Source organism: Anser brachyrhynchus (genome assembly GCF_964034855.1).
Source record: "Anser brachyrhynchus genome assembly, chromosome: 22".
In the NCBI taxonomy this organism is placed as follows: Eukaryota; Metazoa; Chordata; class Aves; order Anseriformes; family Anatidae; genus Anser; species Anser brachyrhynchus.
In genome coordinates, this window is record NC_137715.1 from 4,386,543 (window position 1) to 4,404,238 (window position 17,696).

Sequence of the window (17,696 nt, forward strand, 5' to 3'; positions counted from 1 at the left end):
GGAAAAAGGCGGGAAAGGCGTCGAGCGAGGCGGCGCGTGGCGGCTGCCATTCCCTCACGGCCCTGTGAGGAGCCGTGGCCGCCCTCCCCCCCTTCAGCTTCTTCTGGGCTCGCGTTAGGGTTTCGGGGCTGTTTAGCGCTCCGTTTGGTTTTCTTTTATTATTTTAGTGTCCGTTCTTTTTGCTGCTGCGGTGATGCCCGCTTTTGCCCTGCCTTCCTCATTCTTTTGAGGGTTGGGCTTGTTGTTGTGAAGTGAAAATGCGCATTATTATTAGTTATTAGTAGTTATTAGTAATTACTAGTTATTATCCTTCAACTAACATAGGGTCGTAGGCCACCACAGCACGTGGGTCAGCGGGGCTTTTGAAGAAAGGCTTCCCCCCACTGTGTGCAATGGGAATTTCTTGCAAAGGTTTGAGGAAGATTGGTATGGTTTTTCAAGGCAAAGCCTTGATTTAAACCTTTTGAAAAAGGATTATAAAGCAAATCTGTCTTACAGCCGCCATTCAGGGGTTTTAATACAAAGCTTAAAGGAGTACCTACAAGGAGGTTACGAAGGAAATTGAGTCAAGCATTTCACAGTGATAGACGGCAGGAGGGATGTGAAACAGAAGTCAAAAATGGGAGATCTAGACTTGTTATAAAATGAGCTTTCACCGTGATGACAGTCAAGCATTCAAACAGGCTGCCCAGAGAGGCTTCACAGTCTCCATCCTTGGCGTTTTCCAAAGCCTGTTTGGATAAAGCCCTGAGCAACCTTGGCAGATCACGCAGGTGACCCTGCTCTGACAGGAGGCCGGACCAGATGACCTGAAGTTTCTTCCAGCCCAAATCACTGGTAAACCTTTTCTCTTGTATACACGCGTCTTTTCTTGTTTTAATTTGTAATGGCTTGCAACCAGAGGAGGCACAATTTTCAGTGTTAGTAGTCCTTAATTACTTAAACACCTGTACAGGTTTGTCCTGAGCTAGCCATTCTTTCCTGCCTGAGTTTCAGTCTCGTGTTGGAGTGAATTAATCCAATTGCACAAATAAACACCCCTATAACCAAGTTAGCCGGGTATTTATAAGATACTATAGAGCTGAGCTAGAATACAGGATGCTACCAACAATGCAGTAGGAAGTAAATTTAAAAGAGGGTAGGAGACAGACATATCTATGTATGTTGGTGGATTTAGCAAAGATAAGCCATGTTCTGTGTTACCTATCCTGCATACTGATAGTAATTTATTACAACTTCTGAGGCATTTAACACCAGATTGAGAAACTGTAGTTTGTAATGAATATGTTCCCACTCTCTTGTTAAAAGTTATGAATATATGTTTCCACTCTCCTAAGCATATCCTTCTGCACTGTAGAATAGCAGTCCTTTATCAGAGACTCAGTGGATTTTTATGGGGTAACAACTGATGTGAAAGCTGTGAATGAAATTGGAAAGGCATCGTAGTTGATTTTACAATGCATAATACATATAAAACTAAAAATGCACAGTCGTTTTATTCCTTACCTCATTCTCAGATGAAAAATGGAGATTCTCACAGCACGACTGGTCCTATTTACTAGACTTCTACCTTTGTCCACTACTGACTCGGACAATATTGCCCTTCTCATTGCTAACACTTTCTGCAGTGTCCTGGGTTTTCTTGGCAAGCATCTTATCCAAGTCATGACTGATTTTTGGACCCTGCTTCATTTCTTCATTTCACAAACTGCTGCCCGTGGTGAAAAAACAGCAGGTAATGCTGCATTGTAATGAAGAAATGCTATAAAACTGCCTCGTGGGAAGTAGAGAAATGGTCGTACCACTCCTATTCTGGATACACTTTTCTCCTAGAAATTTATTTTTGTACCCTTTCCATTTTTTCTGGCTTTTCAGATACCCAACATAAACTCTGCATTTTTACTCATGCACTTATTCTCCTATAGCTGACATGGAGAAGGAAATTAAAAGACAAGTTTTAGAGAAAAAAAAAAGATCCCCATCACCCCCCGCTGCATTAGAGTGCTTAGGCTGAGGAGTTTTGATACAGCTTGTTGGTGGTGGTTTTTGTTTTTATAATAAACAGAAATGTCTGCTTTAATTCAAGACTGTCCATGTGTCACATAGCAGGAGGGAAGTCAACCTCTTTCGCAGCTGATGACATTCTTCTGATCAAAGTTCTCGTTCCCTGGAAGTGGAAAATTAAATTGGATATCTGTGAAAATGAAGAACTAATCTCACCTCCTCCATATGAAAAAGTTACCTAGGGTCAGTTCTGTCCTCCTCAGTGGCAGATATCAAGTGAAATACTGTCACTTACTCTTCACAAACCCTACCATCTATCTTTAATACAATTCTATATTAAAATTACTGGACAATTCCTAGGTGCAGGTACTGCTTGCACCTTGAAAATTCACATGGGAGCGTGCTGGTGTGTTCTGACATCAATGTGCATGTGAGAGTACCAAATCCTCAAATGCGTTCACTGAGGTTATAATTCCTAGTATCATCTGAATGAAGCAAGACAGGTTGTTTTTTCTGCATGAAGACATCCGGCAAATACTAATGTACATATAGGTTTGCAAGTGTTACTTTTGTGTAAACGTAAGTTTGATTTTTATGCAAAGCTGATTAAACTGATGTCCGTAAAAGAGTTGTGTGCAAGAATTTTAAATAGCTCCTGCTTTTTAATATTCACTTCCCCTTTGGTTTTAATTATTTTGTTCCTACGTTTTCCCTTTCAATTTACTAAAAATCTAAAAATGTAATTAGAGAGAGGCTGAACTCAGAGAAAGCTGCCAGCATTTCCACACCATGATTAAATGTATCAGCCATCCCTTTAGTGAGAGACTGAAAAACAGGATTCTCATAATTATCTCCCTGTTATCCAGGAAAGAATCTGCAACACGTACGGCTATGGAGTTATTGAAAATGCAGCACTAATTAAAATCTCATATAGGCTTCTGATGATCAGGAGAGTATGAAAACAGTTATTTAATTATTTCCTGCATTCGCCGTCTTTGTTACAAAAACAAACAAAATCATTCTAAACAAAATCCGTCTCCAATCATTGGGGAGACTTAATGAGGCTTTTATATATGCGACAGTCAAACAAATATTGCAAGTTATTTGATTCACCACTCCTTATGTCAATGAGAAATCCATAAAGCACGTTTTCTATATGCAATGCAAAAGGAATGCCGTGGTGTATTCACAAGCAGTAGTGGAATCATTTCTTGGCTTGAGAATGCGTTGTTTGTTTGTTTGTTTAAAATTTAAGACAAAAAGAATCCTGCTATTGCAGACTTTCTATGGTTTCACTGTGAAATAGCAATATTTGTGCCATAGCCATTTGAAAATCTAATAGGTTTTATCCCTCCAGTCTGACTTCTGCTAGGGTATCTCCTCCATCCTCTTGAAAATGTCATGCTCTCACCTAGCCCCGTACAAAGCCAACATTATTATTTATCTTGTCAAAGGAGTCTAAGCTTTGGCACTAGCAGAACACACTAGAGAACAGTAAGTGCTGATATGGTTTGTGATGAAAGGAAAAGCTTCTGAGACACAGGCTTCTTTGAACCAAGTCAGTCTGCGGATTCTCCAGGGAGAGGAAACTGGTGAGCTTTTTCTTCTGCATCCCTTTTCCTCAAAGTTTAATTTGCGACAGAATAGCAAGTACTGAGCTAGATAGAGTCCAGTATTCCAATTTTTCCTTTAAATCAAATAATAATTAAGACATTTTTCAAACTGTTATACAAATTAACTAACTCCTCAGTATTGCACGGAGTAAGAAAATTAAGTTGAATATTACCTGTCCTCTAAAAAAAATTTAAAAGCGTAGAGAAGTTGAGCAGCTTATTCATACTAAAATAAAATTATTAAAATAATAATAAAAAATGACAAAATTGGGAACCAGGACAACTTTAGAAACTGGTTGCTTCCAGTTTCAAAGCCGAGATGCAGAAGAGTATAGAAATAAGGCGACTTTTAGGCATCCCAGATTAAAAACTATGACTGAAAACAGTCCTTTTGCAACCAACGTATAATAGTACAGGTACCAAAATTCTTCAGGTACCACCCTTTGTGACCTGAAAGGTCAGAACCCTCCAGTAGCTGGTTACGTATTTGTCAGAATTTGCTTTCCTGACGTAAAAATACTGCAAAGGAGTTTAAGTTAGGCATTGTTGCTGTGATTCAGAACGAGTTTTATTTGCGAGAAGACAAACATTGTTTAAAAAGTCTTGACCTCCTTTGGAAAAATTCTGACTTGGGAGATTTTAATTGCAGGGAATCTGTTCATAGTACTATTTTTACACATATTGGAAAAGTATCAAAGCTAATTTTTTAGAAGAGGAAATTATACTTTAAAATGCACTATTGTGAGAAAGTGACTCCCAAATGTCTTTGAGTTGGTCCTTTGTTTCTCGTTAGAAGCATCTCCTGTCTTCCCTGATGAGCCTGCTCTTGTTTTCAGTGCTGTTTTGCTTTAAGATGCTTTTGATCCTGTATTCATTAAAACCTGATCCTGCTGCTTCCCACCAGCCCTAATGGTCTGTGAAATTATTTTCCTTTCTCTAAGACGCTGTTAACTCTGCTAGCACCTGCAGAGTGGAGGACCTCAGAACATTGTCAAAAGTCCTTCAATTTATTCAAACCAGCTTTTCTCCACAAACAAAAATTACTCTTCAATGTTATCACAGCAATCTTCCTTAGGAGAGAGGTGGGAATGCAATGGAACAGAGTCTGAAGTTTTTATCACTGCTGCTTTCCCCTTCTGCAGGTACAGAGAGATAATTGAACAAAAGACTTGAAAATCAAGGATAAGATTCACTCCATATAACAGAGCTTGAGAGTATGAATGAGCATAAAGGGCTCAAATCGCTGGAAAAAAAAAAAGAGTGGGGGAGAAAGAAAAAGAAGTGAATCAGCTAAAAAAAAGTAGGCAATAATGAAGAGAAGTGATGGAGTAACGGAAAAATCTAAAACTGCATTTGCAGTCTGGACCTTGCAGGAAATAACAGGTATGGAAAAGCTAGGATTTGTAAGGTACACACAAATTAAGATTTTTTCAATTACTTAGCTATCTACTTACGAATCCTGATGCCATCTTGTTTTATTTACTTTTTATGCCAGTAAAAGAGAGGAGGGCTTTCTAAATTTTTGTTTTCAACCACAATGATAAAGGTTATTATTAATTGTCACTATACACAAATTCTACCAAGTATTGTGTCTTAAACAATGCTCCTCTAGAACATTCTTACAGAGCCGAACAGCTCGATGCAGAGCTAATCACTTCTTTACTTACGCCTTCTCATTAACAAAGTCCTGCAATGACTGTGATGCCATTAATTCACTGCAACCAAAATGGCAGTAAAGAGTATTCAGGTGGTTTAATTTCATTTGAAATTACAGTTATTACATAGATTTTCTTTTTTTTCTGGAAAAGTGATTTCAAAACCAAGCACTCAGAAGCCACGAAGAACAAAAGTAATTTTCTCTCTGTTATATCTTGCTTCTATTGTATATACCTGCATACTGTAGTCTTTAACTGTATGATCACGTTGCCCTTAACCTGATTTCCTAAGGAGACCGTGCTTATCTTGTTTGATGTTCCTATCCTCCTACACCATCCCTCAGCAAATTCTCATTCAGCACTGCCTTTTATTTATTTATTTTTTTACAGGACTGTGCTGTCCCTTACTGTGACTGGTTAAGTCTGTAGATGACGAGATGAAATGTCGCATTCTGTATGGCTTCCCAAGTTTTATGTAACTCACATTTGCTAAAATATTTACCAACTGCAAAATCATGATTTTATTTTTTTTCCTGGGCATTTCAATTATCAGGTAATGGTGTCTTGCTGCTTAGAAATATTAATGAAAGCATGTTAAGCAGTACTCCAGTGATTTTAAGTGGAATATAGACAGAGGGGGGAAAAATCATAGAACTTACCAAATCAGAGAAAATACAGCTTATGTAGAAACTGTGCACTAATTTAAAGTGCTCAACTTGATAAACTTCAGGCCTCGTTACTCAGGGAAGTTGGTCGTTCAGTTGTGGTCAGTGTGTTGAGATCAGTTTTAGATCTCTCCAGGTGCAGCTGTGAACACTCCCTTTTTGCAAATTTAGCCCAGCTGTTCATACAAAAATGTAAAACTGCCAGTAATCAGTTACACACTTGAGGTCGGGGGGTTGCCACACAGCTCCTAAAGCAGGAGCAGAATCTGCTCACCAAGATGGGTATTGTTTCTTAATCGTGAAACCACAATTTTGTTTTTCCTGCCGCGTTCACCGTAAAACTAATTAACAAATTACAGCCTACCACATTCGCTAAATGAGATCTGCCAAGACCTTGGGAGAAAGTCACACTACAGTTCTGAGAACGACTTAAATCAGCGGATGAACTTGCAAATTTGTCTCAAAAGCAGGGCCAGCTCCTCGAAGCTGATGATGAATAGGAGAGGTGATATTTGCCTGGAAAACAGTTTGCATTGTTCTGAGAAGTGATTTTACAAAGTTTAGTTAATGAGTGTCAGGCTATCAAACTGCCAGAGGATGTAAACTCAACTGCTTGCTTTTTCTACTACCACAGAAAATGGAGACAATGATTGCTACTCTTCGAGTGTACGTAACGGTTGAGATTTTATTGCCTTGTAATGTTTAATTTTAGGTGGGAGATAATCCTTTGGAGGACAGATTCTGCTACCAATGGAAAGAGGCTATTACAAATGGGCCTAGCATGCTCTCTGTTCATGTTCCAGAGCCACTGCAAAATTCCTTACTGGTGCCTCGTGTAAAAGCCTGCATTTAAAAGGAAAATGAAAACAGCTGATGAAAAGGTGTGGCATGCTAGTCCCACCTGCAGAAGTACAACCTCTACGTACAACCATTACAGAAAGCTTTCCCTGCTGTCCCCAAAATTACATATACCTATTAAAATATTTCACTTCCCACTCCACTTTTCACGTTTTAGTCAAGCAGAAGACTTAGTCTTCATTCCAAGTGACGGAAGGTTTTCATGACTAACCCATCTGGATTTTAATTTTTTGGGATTCTTTCACATCTGGTCTATGCTCAGAGAACTGCTCTTAGGACTGACTGATGCTGCACATTTGTGCTACTCTTGGAGTAACTGAGGGCCAAGTAAAGGACCTGACCCTAATGGCAGGGAAAGAAGAAACCCACACATTGCACCTGTCCCCCCGACTCTGACAGCTTTTTGTTGTTGTTTTGGTTTTGGTTGTTTTGTTTTTTCTTCTAGCAAAGCTGCTCTGCTAAATGAGTCAGTATTTCAACATGTACCATACAGTGTATGAAAAACGTGTTGTCTTCAGAACACTTTTATTAAACCAGGTTAATTGTTCATAAAAAGTTTTGGAAATGGACCGTTAGCTTCACTAAGAAACTGAACCTCGCTGATTAAGAATATGTTAAGAAGTGGCCAGGAGCCTGCGTGCATATGCATATACAAACAGGAGAACGACAGTGCAAGCACCATAGGAGAGCATCAAAAGGAGGGGAAAAAAAATGACTATTTTCACTGCTGATTTAATCCTGCAGCCTTAAACGCAATTCTTGTTTTATTTTTTTCCTTAAAATATTTAAAACTGTTAACACCTCATTGCACAGTGACATCCAGCTGGAGCAGTTTCAGTTTGAGGTAATTATTGTTCTTCCCGCTCTTCAGACGCATCCCACACTCACCGTTGCTGAAATCATTAGTTATGAACTGTAAATCCGAGTGTGAAATTTGGTTATGAGAATATCCATTTCAAATGCACATCCCCTCCCTGCTGCCCTGACAAGCTTTCCACATGCTGAATTGTGACTCTAAAGCTTGCATGTATTTTCCCTGATAGCTGCTATTTTGATTCTCACGTACTTTTCAGTCTGAGAAGTCAGAGAGGAATTCCTGTTTCCTTTGCAAGAGTGTGTGGAGGCCTGCAGGTTAAGCTCACATAATCTTCTTGAAGAATTACCGTTAGGGTGATGGTTTCTTTTAATGGCATCTTTAAGATTGGTAACTCATTGATTTCAAAGCAGTACCAATAACTTTGTTCTCTCTTAAACTATTGTCATTTGAGCATGAGCCTTTACTGTCCCGTGACCACCAAATTACCAGCATTAAACAATCATACACACTTCTACAAAATACATGCACATACACTACCACCTAACTTTCTCTGTATACTCTCTAAACATTTTATATTTTTTAAACATCTGTTGATGCAGTTGCAGAGGGAGCTCATAAAGACAAGGAAGATGAAAGGAAAAGGAAAGCAGCTGCCAAGTTTTCCCCCCTGCGGATGCCATGTCTCAGTTAGCTATGAAATAAAACTTCACCTTTCTTAGCTGATACATCAACGGGTTCCTCCTGGAGGGACAACAGGCACAAACACCGCAGCAATGTAATCTGCTGTTTTTTCTCGGTATGTGCATGACTTCTCATCTCCCTGGAACCACCAAGAACTGACAAGGTTCCTGGGAGAATTCTGGCAGAAATGTTTTCGAAAACGTCAACTGTGATGCCCATGGCTGCTGCTGCGCAGGAAGCCAGCTATTTGTGCTGCATGAGGACAAGAGGACACGCAGGTGCCCACACGCTTCTTTATGCATATGCTGCTCGTAATGAAGGGCTGTCCTGCTGAACAGATCGTCTTACAGCTCCTCACAACTTCCCTTCAATCTAGTCTCTGCTGATGGTTAAAAATTAAGCACAATAAAAATGGAGGAAGCCCTTGATTTCTACATTCTGTTTTTACTGTAAGCACAAAGACTTTGGAAGTACAATTCTATTGCTAATTAGACAAGGACCATTTTTTGTCGTTTTTCTCATATTTCTTGAAAATTATTGAAAGAAGGGTTCCCCCTGCTGGTAAGTGGCTGAGTCATAAATGGACTCAGGGCTGGGACACTGGACCCACCAGAAAGAAGAGAGGAAGATGGAATGGTTTCACAACTTGCTTGACCTTTGTAGTTTGCACTTGCAGGGCTTTGTCTAAGGCACTTCATAAATTTGTCTCCTACTCAGCTGATTTCCCTTCCTCTTTACTCAGAGAAAGACTGCTCATCTGCTCATGGAGAAGCAAGCCACAAGCACTCCCTTTAGTAACTCCTTGGTAAGTCAGCCCAAACTAAAAAAGTTACAGAACTGGTGTTCAAAGCACCTACCATCCTGGCTGCAAAGGGCGAGGGTTTATACTTAAGATTCTCATTTTGGACAATATTTCACTATCACAATAAAATTTTTCTTTGCTTGCAGTCGGGGAAAGAAAAATAAGTGACAAATCAAGCACACGGGACTAAAAAGAAGTGGGTTTTTGTTTTGAATTGTACTGGATTTGCACCCACCTTATCTCTGGTAAACCGGAGAATATCTAAAAAGCCGAGGCACACACAAACTGAGGTAGCAGAACTTGTGATGCCCAGACTGCTGGCAGAGAACTTGGGTGCTGTGCTTCAATCCTTGAAACCACTGAACTGCTTCTAGATGCACAGGCTGCCACAAAACACTTCCTTCTTCCAATAAACAAAATATAACTGGACAGCAACAATTACAAATTAAGATTTGTTTGCACAGCTGTACCCTAGATGTTATGCAGTATCCAGGAAAATTAAAGTAAGCTCTGTCGATGCTTTGCAGATTACTAATCTCTGTATTAAAGACAGAAAGCCTTTTCTGACACTTCAACAGAAATTCAAGCATTCTGATTGAATCTCAGCCTTCTGCCCTCTGGTTGAAGAGGCTTACAATGTTTATAGAAAAAAAAAAAAAGAACAAAGCTAAAAAAACCCACCCTATTAAAAGATTATTCCTCTGCAGCAGGTGCCTCCAAGAAGAGCTAACATTTCTAATAGGAAAACGTAGCGCAGGGTGAAAAGTTTAATGGACCCTAACCCAGTTCCTTTGGAGTTTTACCTGTCTTTACCTAGAGACAGCTGAACTCAAGCAACCAAAAGCCACCAGCGGGCAGGCTTCTGAGAACGTGGTAACCAGTCTGTCACTGGGGAGAGCTATTACAGCAGTCCTCCTGGCAGCTCAGAGCTGGAGACCTGTTTTGTGGCAGTGTTGTTAAAACCATCCAAGAAGAAAAGCCAGTGCTGATTTGAAAATAGCTTCCTGAATTGCTTTTGTAGCCTCTTCTGGGATCTCGCAGTACGCGAGTCTGGAGCAGAGACAGCGAGAGAGCTGTCCAAGGAAATCCGAAGGGTTCAGACTGGAGGTAGGTACAAGAGCTGCCTTTGTTTCAGAATTTCTTATTGACTTAAGATTTGGAGGTGCAGCAAGAACCAAGTTGGAGCCATACCAGGAACAGGCTTTAGAGCTAAATTGGGTCAAGGCAGCTTCAGAAATCAGGAGAGAGAAAATCTCCTTTATTTTCTTTCTTCTTGGCAGACTGATCTTTAAATCTGTGCTCTGAATACAGACAAGTTGAAGATACTGGTAAAGACAAATCTTGGCTCAGAAAATAGGCCCTAGAAAGCTCGCAGCTTTTTTCTTTCTGCGGGTCCTCCAGGCTGCTGCAGTGCAGGGAAGGGGACAGATCTGTGCGTTTGACCAAAACATCCCTTAAGCCTACGGTAGCTTCTTTTCAATGGTTAAGGAAACAACTAGCAACACAAACACTGGGTTCTTTATTTTTGTTTAAAGACGCTGTCTGTCCTAAAGCTACACTTAAGACCTGGGGCAAGAGGGGGAAAATAGCGCAGGAAGAGCAGTCTTCCTAGCCCAGAACTAGCTTGGAAGTTACCTCCTCCTGCCCAGTCCTCAAGAGGCAACTTGGCTTGGGATGCTGTAAAGAAAGATCACTGATAACAGAAAAAGGCTGCTGCGATCTCAGTCCCTCAATTTCTGATCATCCACTTTCTTAAGAGCTTTGGGCACTAAAGAATTACCGCTAACAAGCAAGTCTACTTCTGTGGAATCAAACCAGAATGAATCCATTTTATTTGGAGCGTGTGCTCTAGAGCAAAGCTGCGGTTTGGAACAGCCGTGACTTAACGGATGGTATTTCTGAACAGAGTTTTCGTGATGATCACACGGAGGTAGATGGCTGGGGGAGTGATTTATAGTGCGTTTTTCAGGTGTTTGCATTTGCACAGCGACAGGGGATCTATTCCTACGTTAATTCAACAGGAGGTAAAACAAGTCTGTAAAACTAACAGAATATTTCTGCTGATTTTGGTTACTGAGTTTGAGAATTGGTTAAATTTAAGATACACCCCTCTATCCCACCAAGTCCTACAAACAGAAAAGAAGATCGTTTTATGATTAAGACACGGGAGACAGTTAATTCCTATCTATGACACAGCGTTCGTGAACAAGGCATTCAATTTCTCTGCTCCCTTTTATAAAATGTAAATAGCATTCATTACCTTAGAAATACTGTGAAGGACAAATCTTCAGGGAAGCTGGAATCTTCGTACAGTAGCAGATGCCAGCACATGGTGTTCATCAGGCAGTACGCATGGACTTAAGCCACGGAAGCTTTTACTTCAGGATTCTCTACTACTGAGAACATGTTTGTTTGCTACTTATCACTTGACCTTTAAGGCAATGCAAGTTAATAAAGAAGTGAAGGTGACAGAGTAAAACCCTTTAATATCCTCGGGTTTAATTTCGCAAGAAACGTGCTGTTTGCGTAGAGCTATAGGATAGCAAGACGGATTAAATGAAAACCAAATTTGATGCCAAAAAAGTTGTAAGAAACACTGAAGGGGCAAGGACAGCAGGGGCTAGAAAAGGAGCCTTACAACAGCCGCTCAAGAAAGAGATCAAGATCCCATCTGGAGGGGCAAAAGGCCAAAGCCACCGAACAGATGGAGACCAAGCGACAGCTGGTAGAAACGTGCTTTCATGTGTAAAGTTCGTTCTTTGGAGAATTTTGCTCTCCAACTCTGAAGGCATCATTATGATAACAACTCCTCCCCCTACGACACCGGGGACCTAGCCTGTGCTCAGGAGCGGGTGTTCGCAAGCTCACCGTGATGGTGGTTAATTAACAAGGGTCCTTTCAACATTTTGAAGCCGTTGTCGCACAACCTTGGCATGGTTTGAGCAGCAGAGGGTCCTGTTCCTTCATCAGCAGGGGGGGATGAAAAGAATTAATTTCAGCCCCAGCGGTTAAACGGGTTTCCTGTAAACTTTTACGTACGCCAAGAGTTGCTTCTGTTTTAGAAGGGCTCGGATAAAGAATGTAATGCAACTCGATGTTTACACATATTCTGTTAATGGAAGAATGTCTGGCTGCTCCAACAATGCAATTATGAAAAAAAAAAATCATACGATCAGAAGAGGGGCTTCTCTTCTACACAGGCATTTAATCCAGGGATCTTTCCAGGCTGCACCAAAGAGCTAACCTAATTCTAAGACCACCTCTCTCCTCGGAGACAGGTGTGCTCTTCATCCCCAAGGTTAGCCTATGGTACTGAAATTAAAGTTCCGGAAAAGTGGCCATTGTCTCCTTTTCTTTAATAAAGATATGGATTTGTTTTTTCCTGTTAAGGCAAGAATTTCATCCTGCTGCTAGGATCTAGTAATGCAGCTTTGATTACAGAAAAAAAAAATAAATGTTTGATTACAGTTAAAACTGAAGTATTACACTTAAAGACAATTCAAAATTAAAAAACTAAAACAAACAAACAAAAAAAATCCAAAAATCCAAACATTCCCCTTCTAATTACCTATCCTGAGTCCAGTTTCATAACAGATTTTGAGGTACAAGACAATAAATTAAAAGTTCATTCCAACTGCAGAGATCAACCATCTCCTCAATGTGACGTCTTCTTTACTCCCTTTCCAAATTTGGCATCAAGTCCAAGGCCTGCAAAGGGAAAATAATTCATGTGCATGGCAAATTTCTTGACATCCTTTAAACAAATGTTACACGAGGAGCTACGTGAAAAATCAGCTCCACAGCACCAACTTCCTAACGGTCACTTAGTGGCAGGGACTCATCAGGTGTGGGGGGAAAAAAAAAAAGACTGAACAGATCTGTCAGAAATCATCCCCTCTTTTCCTGCTCTCCGACTAGCACGTTTTCCACCAGCAGGCTTCAATGCCATTACATTTTTTGACCAGCACCTTTTGTTAGCTCTCCCCTCGCTGCATGTTCTCTCTATTTAAGTTAACAGAGGACAGACTTCGGATGTTTGCCTTCCAGACTTACCCAAGAACACCAGGACCGTCCCCACCCATTGCATTGTACTGATGGGATTGGCAAAGAGAATGACAGATGCTAAAATGGTGAAGAACTTGCGCGTTGTGGTGATGATGGAACAAGTCAGGGGTCCAAAGTACACCACAGTCATGAAAATAAAACTCTGTAAAAACAAAGAGATGCCTTTTGTCACTCTGGCTGGAAAAAATACAACACAGACCACAATTTCAGATGAAAAGCCACAGAGAGCCAGAGCCAAGAGAAAATATTTCAACTCCTGCTTGCTTGCATATAACCCTAAACCAATTTTATTCCGAAGGCAGCCTGTTTGGAAAGTAAGCAATAACCACAGCAACAAAAAGCGAGGCAACCTTACTCTGCCATCCCCCAGCTGCGCAAACAAACCCAGTGAAGGCTGCAGAAGGGAAGCGCATTTACCTGACCCAGTGCACTTGTCAGGCCAAACAGCAGGATATTGTAAATGATGCTGGGGTAGCGCTCGGTAAAACTCAAGAACTCCCAGAGCTCTCCGGTGAACAGAATCCCTGCAAGAAAGATCAAGATGAGAAGAATGAATTATTAGCCCAGAGACAGCCCAAGCAGCCACTGCCTGCAAAGTATAATTTCGGCTTATATTCAAAACCCAGCAGGAGCCAGCTGCAGGGAGGACTTTTCAGAAGTGAAAGTTCTGGGGAGATGACCCGCGCGTGAGGCGCTGTCCTCTAGCGGGCATTAGAAGAGCTGCAGTGAACGCCCAGACGCTGATTTAACACACAAACAAAAACTAGAGGTGTTTTGCAAAATGGGCTCTAGCCCCCTTCCGGAGCAGGACGCGGCGTCCCTTCCCGCGGGGTGTCCCGGAGCGCCTCGTGGACGCGTGGCTGTGCTTTGTCCGGGGCATTCCTCACCAGCTCCCAGGAACAGGGTGGACCACAGGTTCACGTTCAGCATCATGTGATTGGAACCCGTTTGGTAGTGAGCTCTCATGTGGTCCTGCGACACCCCCGTCAGCCCGTCCAAGGTCAGCGACAGCAGCTGAGAAAAGAATCACAGAATCGTCTAGGTTGGAAGAGACCTCCAAGATCACCTAGTCCAATCTCTGCCCTAACGCTAACAAGTCCTCCACTAAACCATATCACTAAGGGCTACATCTAAACGTCTTTTAAAGACCTCCAGGGATGGTGACTCAACCACCTCCCTGGGCAGCCCATTCCAATGCCTAACAACCCTTTCAGTAAAGAAGTTCTTCCTAACATCCAACCTAAACCTCCCCTGGCGCAACTTTAGCCCATTCCCCCTCGTCCTGTCACCAGGAGACGGGGAGATGAGCAAAGCAAAGCAAACCTTCTATATGGGGAACACCTTCAGCACCCCCTTTTTTTTTTTTTTAAGGCATCCCAATCACTTATTAAATACCAATTCCGTGGCCTCAAAACATGTGCAAAGAAGGCCGTGCGTGTACTCATGCGTGGATCTCACGCCACAGTTTTAGAGCGCACCCTCCAAACTCAGTGAGGGGTCAGCCCCATGGAATTGCTCTCACACCAGCTTTAGGGCATGCCTGCTGCACGCAGAACGGGGCAGGACCCGCACTGTAACTGCTCGTTCCTCCTCGGACCTGCCACAGCACGGCCTCGGGGTTGTTTGTACTCCGGCAGTACTCACCAGCAGGAGCTCTCCGTAGCCAAAGATGTGGTCATCGCCTCCAGCCCCCTTTTTGGGTTTATACATAAACAGGGCCACGCCTGTGACTATCAGGAGGACGCAGAGGTACTTGGCCAGAGGATACTTCTTCCGCAGCAAAGTCACTCCTAAAAGCATGACTGCAAGGAAGCAAAATCACAAACTGCTCCCAAAACCCTCTCACGGGAATTGAATTTTAACACAACAACGGAGAGATAGAACACCGCTTGCCCTTCTGGCAACGCAGCAGACAGAAAAGGACGCTCTGTTTTTACAGCTGAGCTCCTCGGACTAGTTGAGGGCACGAGAAATCTACACGAATGTACACAAACAAGCGTTAAATTTGCTTACCTGGAATGGGCTTACAGGATTTGCCCAGGACCTAGAAAAGAAAGAACAGATAAACCATCTGCACGCCCATCGCCTGCCTGCAACAAAAGCAATCGCGGCAACACGAGGTGACCACCCTGACACAGAGCACCCAGAGCCTTAAAAAGAACAACGAAACCCCTACCCCTGAACAACGGTTAAATTAACGGCACGAGTTCCGGAAACTGTCTCAAGCCCTCAAACGTTACCGCCACCTCCCAGCTAACAAACTCCACGTTTTCTACAAATCGTTCTCCCCTCCTGGATCAGCCCGAGCTCTCTCAGCACCTCCCTACACCACGCAGCACTGCCTGGAACAGAGCGAGACAGTCCCGGGACGTGAGCTGCGAGAAACGGAGCGTCAAAAAGCCACCCGAAAGCTCCCTCCGTGACATTTCCCCTCCCAGCTGCTCTTTGGGGCGGTCGCTTCCTCAGCCTGGGGGCCGGTTCTGGGCCACCCCAAGCTCTGGGGGGTAATCGTGACAAGATGCCCCCATTTCACACCTCCTCCTCGTCCCCCAGAGCCTGCCCCGCGTCACCTGAGTCGGGTAGTTGACAAACTGCAGGGCCGAGTTGCTGGAAACCATCGCGCCCAGATAGGAGAGCGAGCAAGCGGCATAGAGCCAGCTCTGCGTCCGGTCCACTTTGACGGAGTCGAAAAAACGGATCACTGGAAGGGAGAGGGGGAGGAGGAGGAGGAGGAGGAGGAAGTCAGAAGAGCTGCGAGCAGCCCCCAGCAGCTGGAAGCATTTTAAAGGTGCCAGAGCCGCACGAGGGGCAGCCGACCCTGACCGTGCCAGAGCACAGAAGGCCCCCATCCCATCCCCATCCCCATCCACCCCAAAATTCCCGCGTTAACCCAGCCAAGCGGCTCGCAGCCGGGCTCACGGCCCGAGGGAGCCCCGCACGCCCCGACCCGGACCTGCGGCTCCCCGAGCGCATCCCGCTGCCCCCAGGCCCGACTCACGGAGCTTGGCGAAGGCGGCGTTGATCACGCACTGGATGAACACCAGGCTCAGGGCGTACGTGAACCTCTCCTGCTGGGCGCCCTCGCCGTACCTGCCCCGGGTGCTGCAGGACGGGACGCGGTGAGGTGGCGGCGGGCGCCCCCAGCCTGGAACGGCCCCGCGGGACGTGGCCAAGGGACCCCCCCGGGGCCGAGAAACGCCCCCGGGGCCGGGAAAACCAGGGCCAGGCCCCCCTCCCCACCCCTAAGACCGGGAACCGCAGGGCCTGGAGCCCCCCCCAGGCCACAGCCCCCGCCCAGGCCCTAAGACCCCTCTCTCCCCCGGGACCTCCCTTCCCCCGCGGCTGGAATTCCCTTCCCCGGTCCCGAGACCCCCCCCGTCTCCCTCGGGACCAGGACCCCCACAGCTGAGAACCCCCGGGGCCAGGACACCCCCGAGATCGGGACCCCCCTGGGACCGGACCCCCCCCCCCCCCCGCCTCGGGGCCGGGACCTTCCCCGGGCCCGAAACCCCCTGCCGGAGGCCAAGACCTCCAGAGCCGGGACCCCCCCGCTCAGACCCGAGACCCCCCAAGGTCGGGGTCCCCCCCGGGGCCGGGACCTTCCCCGGGCCCGAGACCCCCCTCCCGGGGCCAACACCTCCAGAGCCGGGACCCTCCCCGCTCGGGCCCAAGACCCCCCAAGATCGGGACCCCCCCCCCCCCCCCTCCGGAGCCAGGACCAGGGCCAGGACCGGGACCCCCCGGCTCCAAGCTCCCCCCGGTTCCGGGGACATTCAGGGCCGGGCCCCCCTCCCTCAGGCCCGAGACCCCCAGGGTCGGGACCCGCCCCAGACCGGGACCGGGACCGGGACCAAGACTTTTCCCGCTTCCGAGCCCCCTCCCGGGGCCAGGGAGCTCCGGGGCCGGGCCCCCCTCCCCCGGCCCCGCAGACCCCCAGGGTCGGGACCGCCCCCCCGGCACCGGGACCCCCCCGCCTCCGAGCCCCCCTCCCCGGTGCTCCCCCCCCGCTGACATGCTCTCCTGCAGGATGCCGTAGTAGAAGTAGCAGGCGAAGACCCCCAGGAAGCAGACGGGCAGCCGGAGGCGCTCGGGCAGCGCGGGGCCGCCCGCGGACGCTCCCATGGCGGTGCCGGTGCCGGGTGGGCCGCTCAGCGCCGGGCCCAGCTCCAGCGCCACATCCCGCAGCGCGCCCGGCGGCGGCGGCGGAGCGGGCGCCCTCATAGGCCCGGCCCGCGCCCGCCCGCCGCCGAGGACCCGCCCGGCTCGGCCGCGCCTGCCCGCCGCGCTGCCGGTCCCGCCGGGGGGGAGGAGGGAAGGGAAGGGCGGCGGGAAGCGAGCGGGGCCGGCTCCGGGGGGAGCTCCCGAAGGCTCCGAGCCCCGCACCGGGGCCGCGGCCGCCGCCGTTGGGGCACGGGGAGGGCTGCGGGGAGCCCCCGGGGACAGGCGGCGCGGCGGGCAGCCCCCGCTCGGGGGCCTTCAGCGAGCGCGGCCCCGGCGGTGACGCCGCCAGATGTGGAGCGCGGGGATTGGCCGCGA

General features: G+C 46.0%; 1 protein-coding gene and 1 long non-coding RNA gene across 2 annotated transcripts; one reads left to right on the forward strand and one right to left on the reverse strand.

The window, feature by feature from the left end:
* Positions 1-2: 2 nt before the first annotated feature.
* Positions 3-7,937, forward strand: LOC308181780. Its single transcript, XR_013941581.1, has 3 exons — positions 3-837; positions 4,760-5,000; positions 5,663-7,937. It is a non-coding gene; the product is annotated as an uncharacterized lncRNA (long non-coding RNA).
* Positions 7,938-12,434: 4,497 nt separating this feature from the next.
* Positions 12,435-17,415, reverse strand: SLC35B1 (solute carrier family 35 member B1). Its single transcript, XM_080565382.1, has 9 exons — positions 17,173-17,415; positions 16,159-16,262; positions 15,731-15,861; positions 15,174-15,204; positions 14,805-14,962; positions 14,048-14,174; positions 13,578-13,684; positions 13,149-13,302; positions 12,435-12,803 (listed from the first exon to the last, which is right to left on the reverse strand). Exons 1-9 carry the CDS (start codon positions 17,379-17,381, stop codon positions 12,751-12,753), a joined length of 1,074 nt encoding a protein of 357 aa, XP_080421508.1. The 5' UTR covers positions 17,382-17,415; the 3' UTR covers positions 12,435-12,750.
* Positions 17,416-17,696: the final 281 nt, after the last annotated feature.

Bases quoted from the DNA above. Each gene is read 5' to 3' on its own strand.
- SLC35B1 (XM_080565382.1), bottom strand. From the start codon at position 17,381: ATGAGGGCGCCCGCTCCGCCGCCGCCGCCGGGCGCGCTGCGGGATGTG. The intron at 15,862-16,158 runs GTGAGTCGGGCC...TCTCCCTTCCAG, and splicing joins CGCCGCCTTCGCCAAGCTCC to TGATCCGTTTTTTCGACTCC. The intron at 13,303-13,577 runs GTAAATGCGCTT...TTGTTTTTACAG, and splicing joins TGACAAGTGCACTGGGTCAG to AGTTTTATTTTCATGACTGT.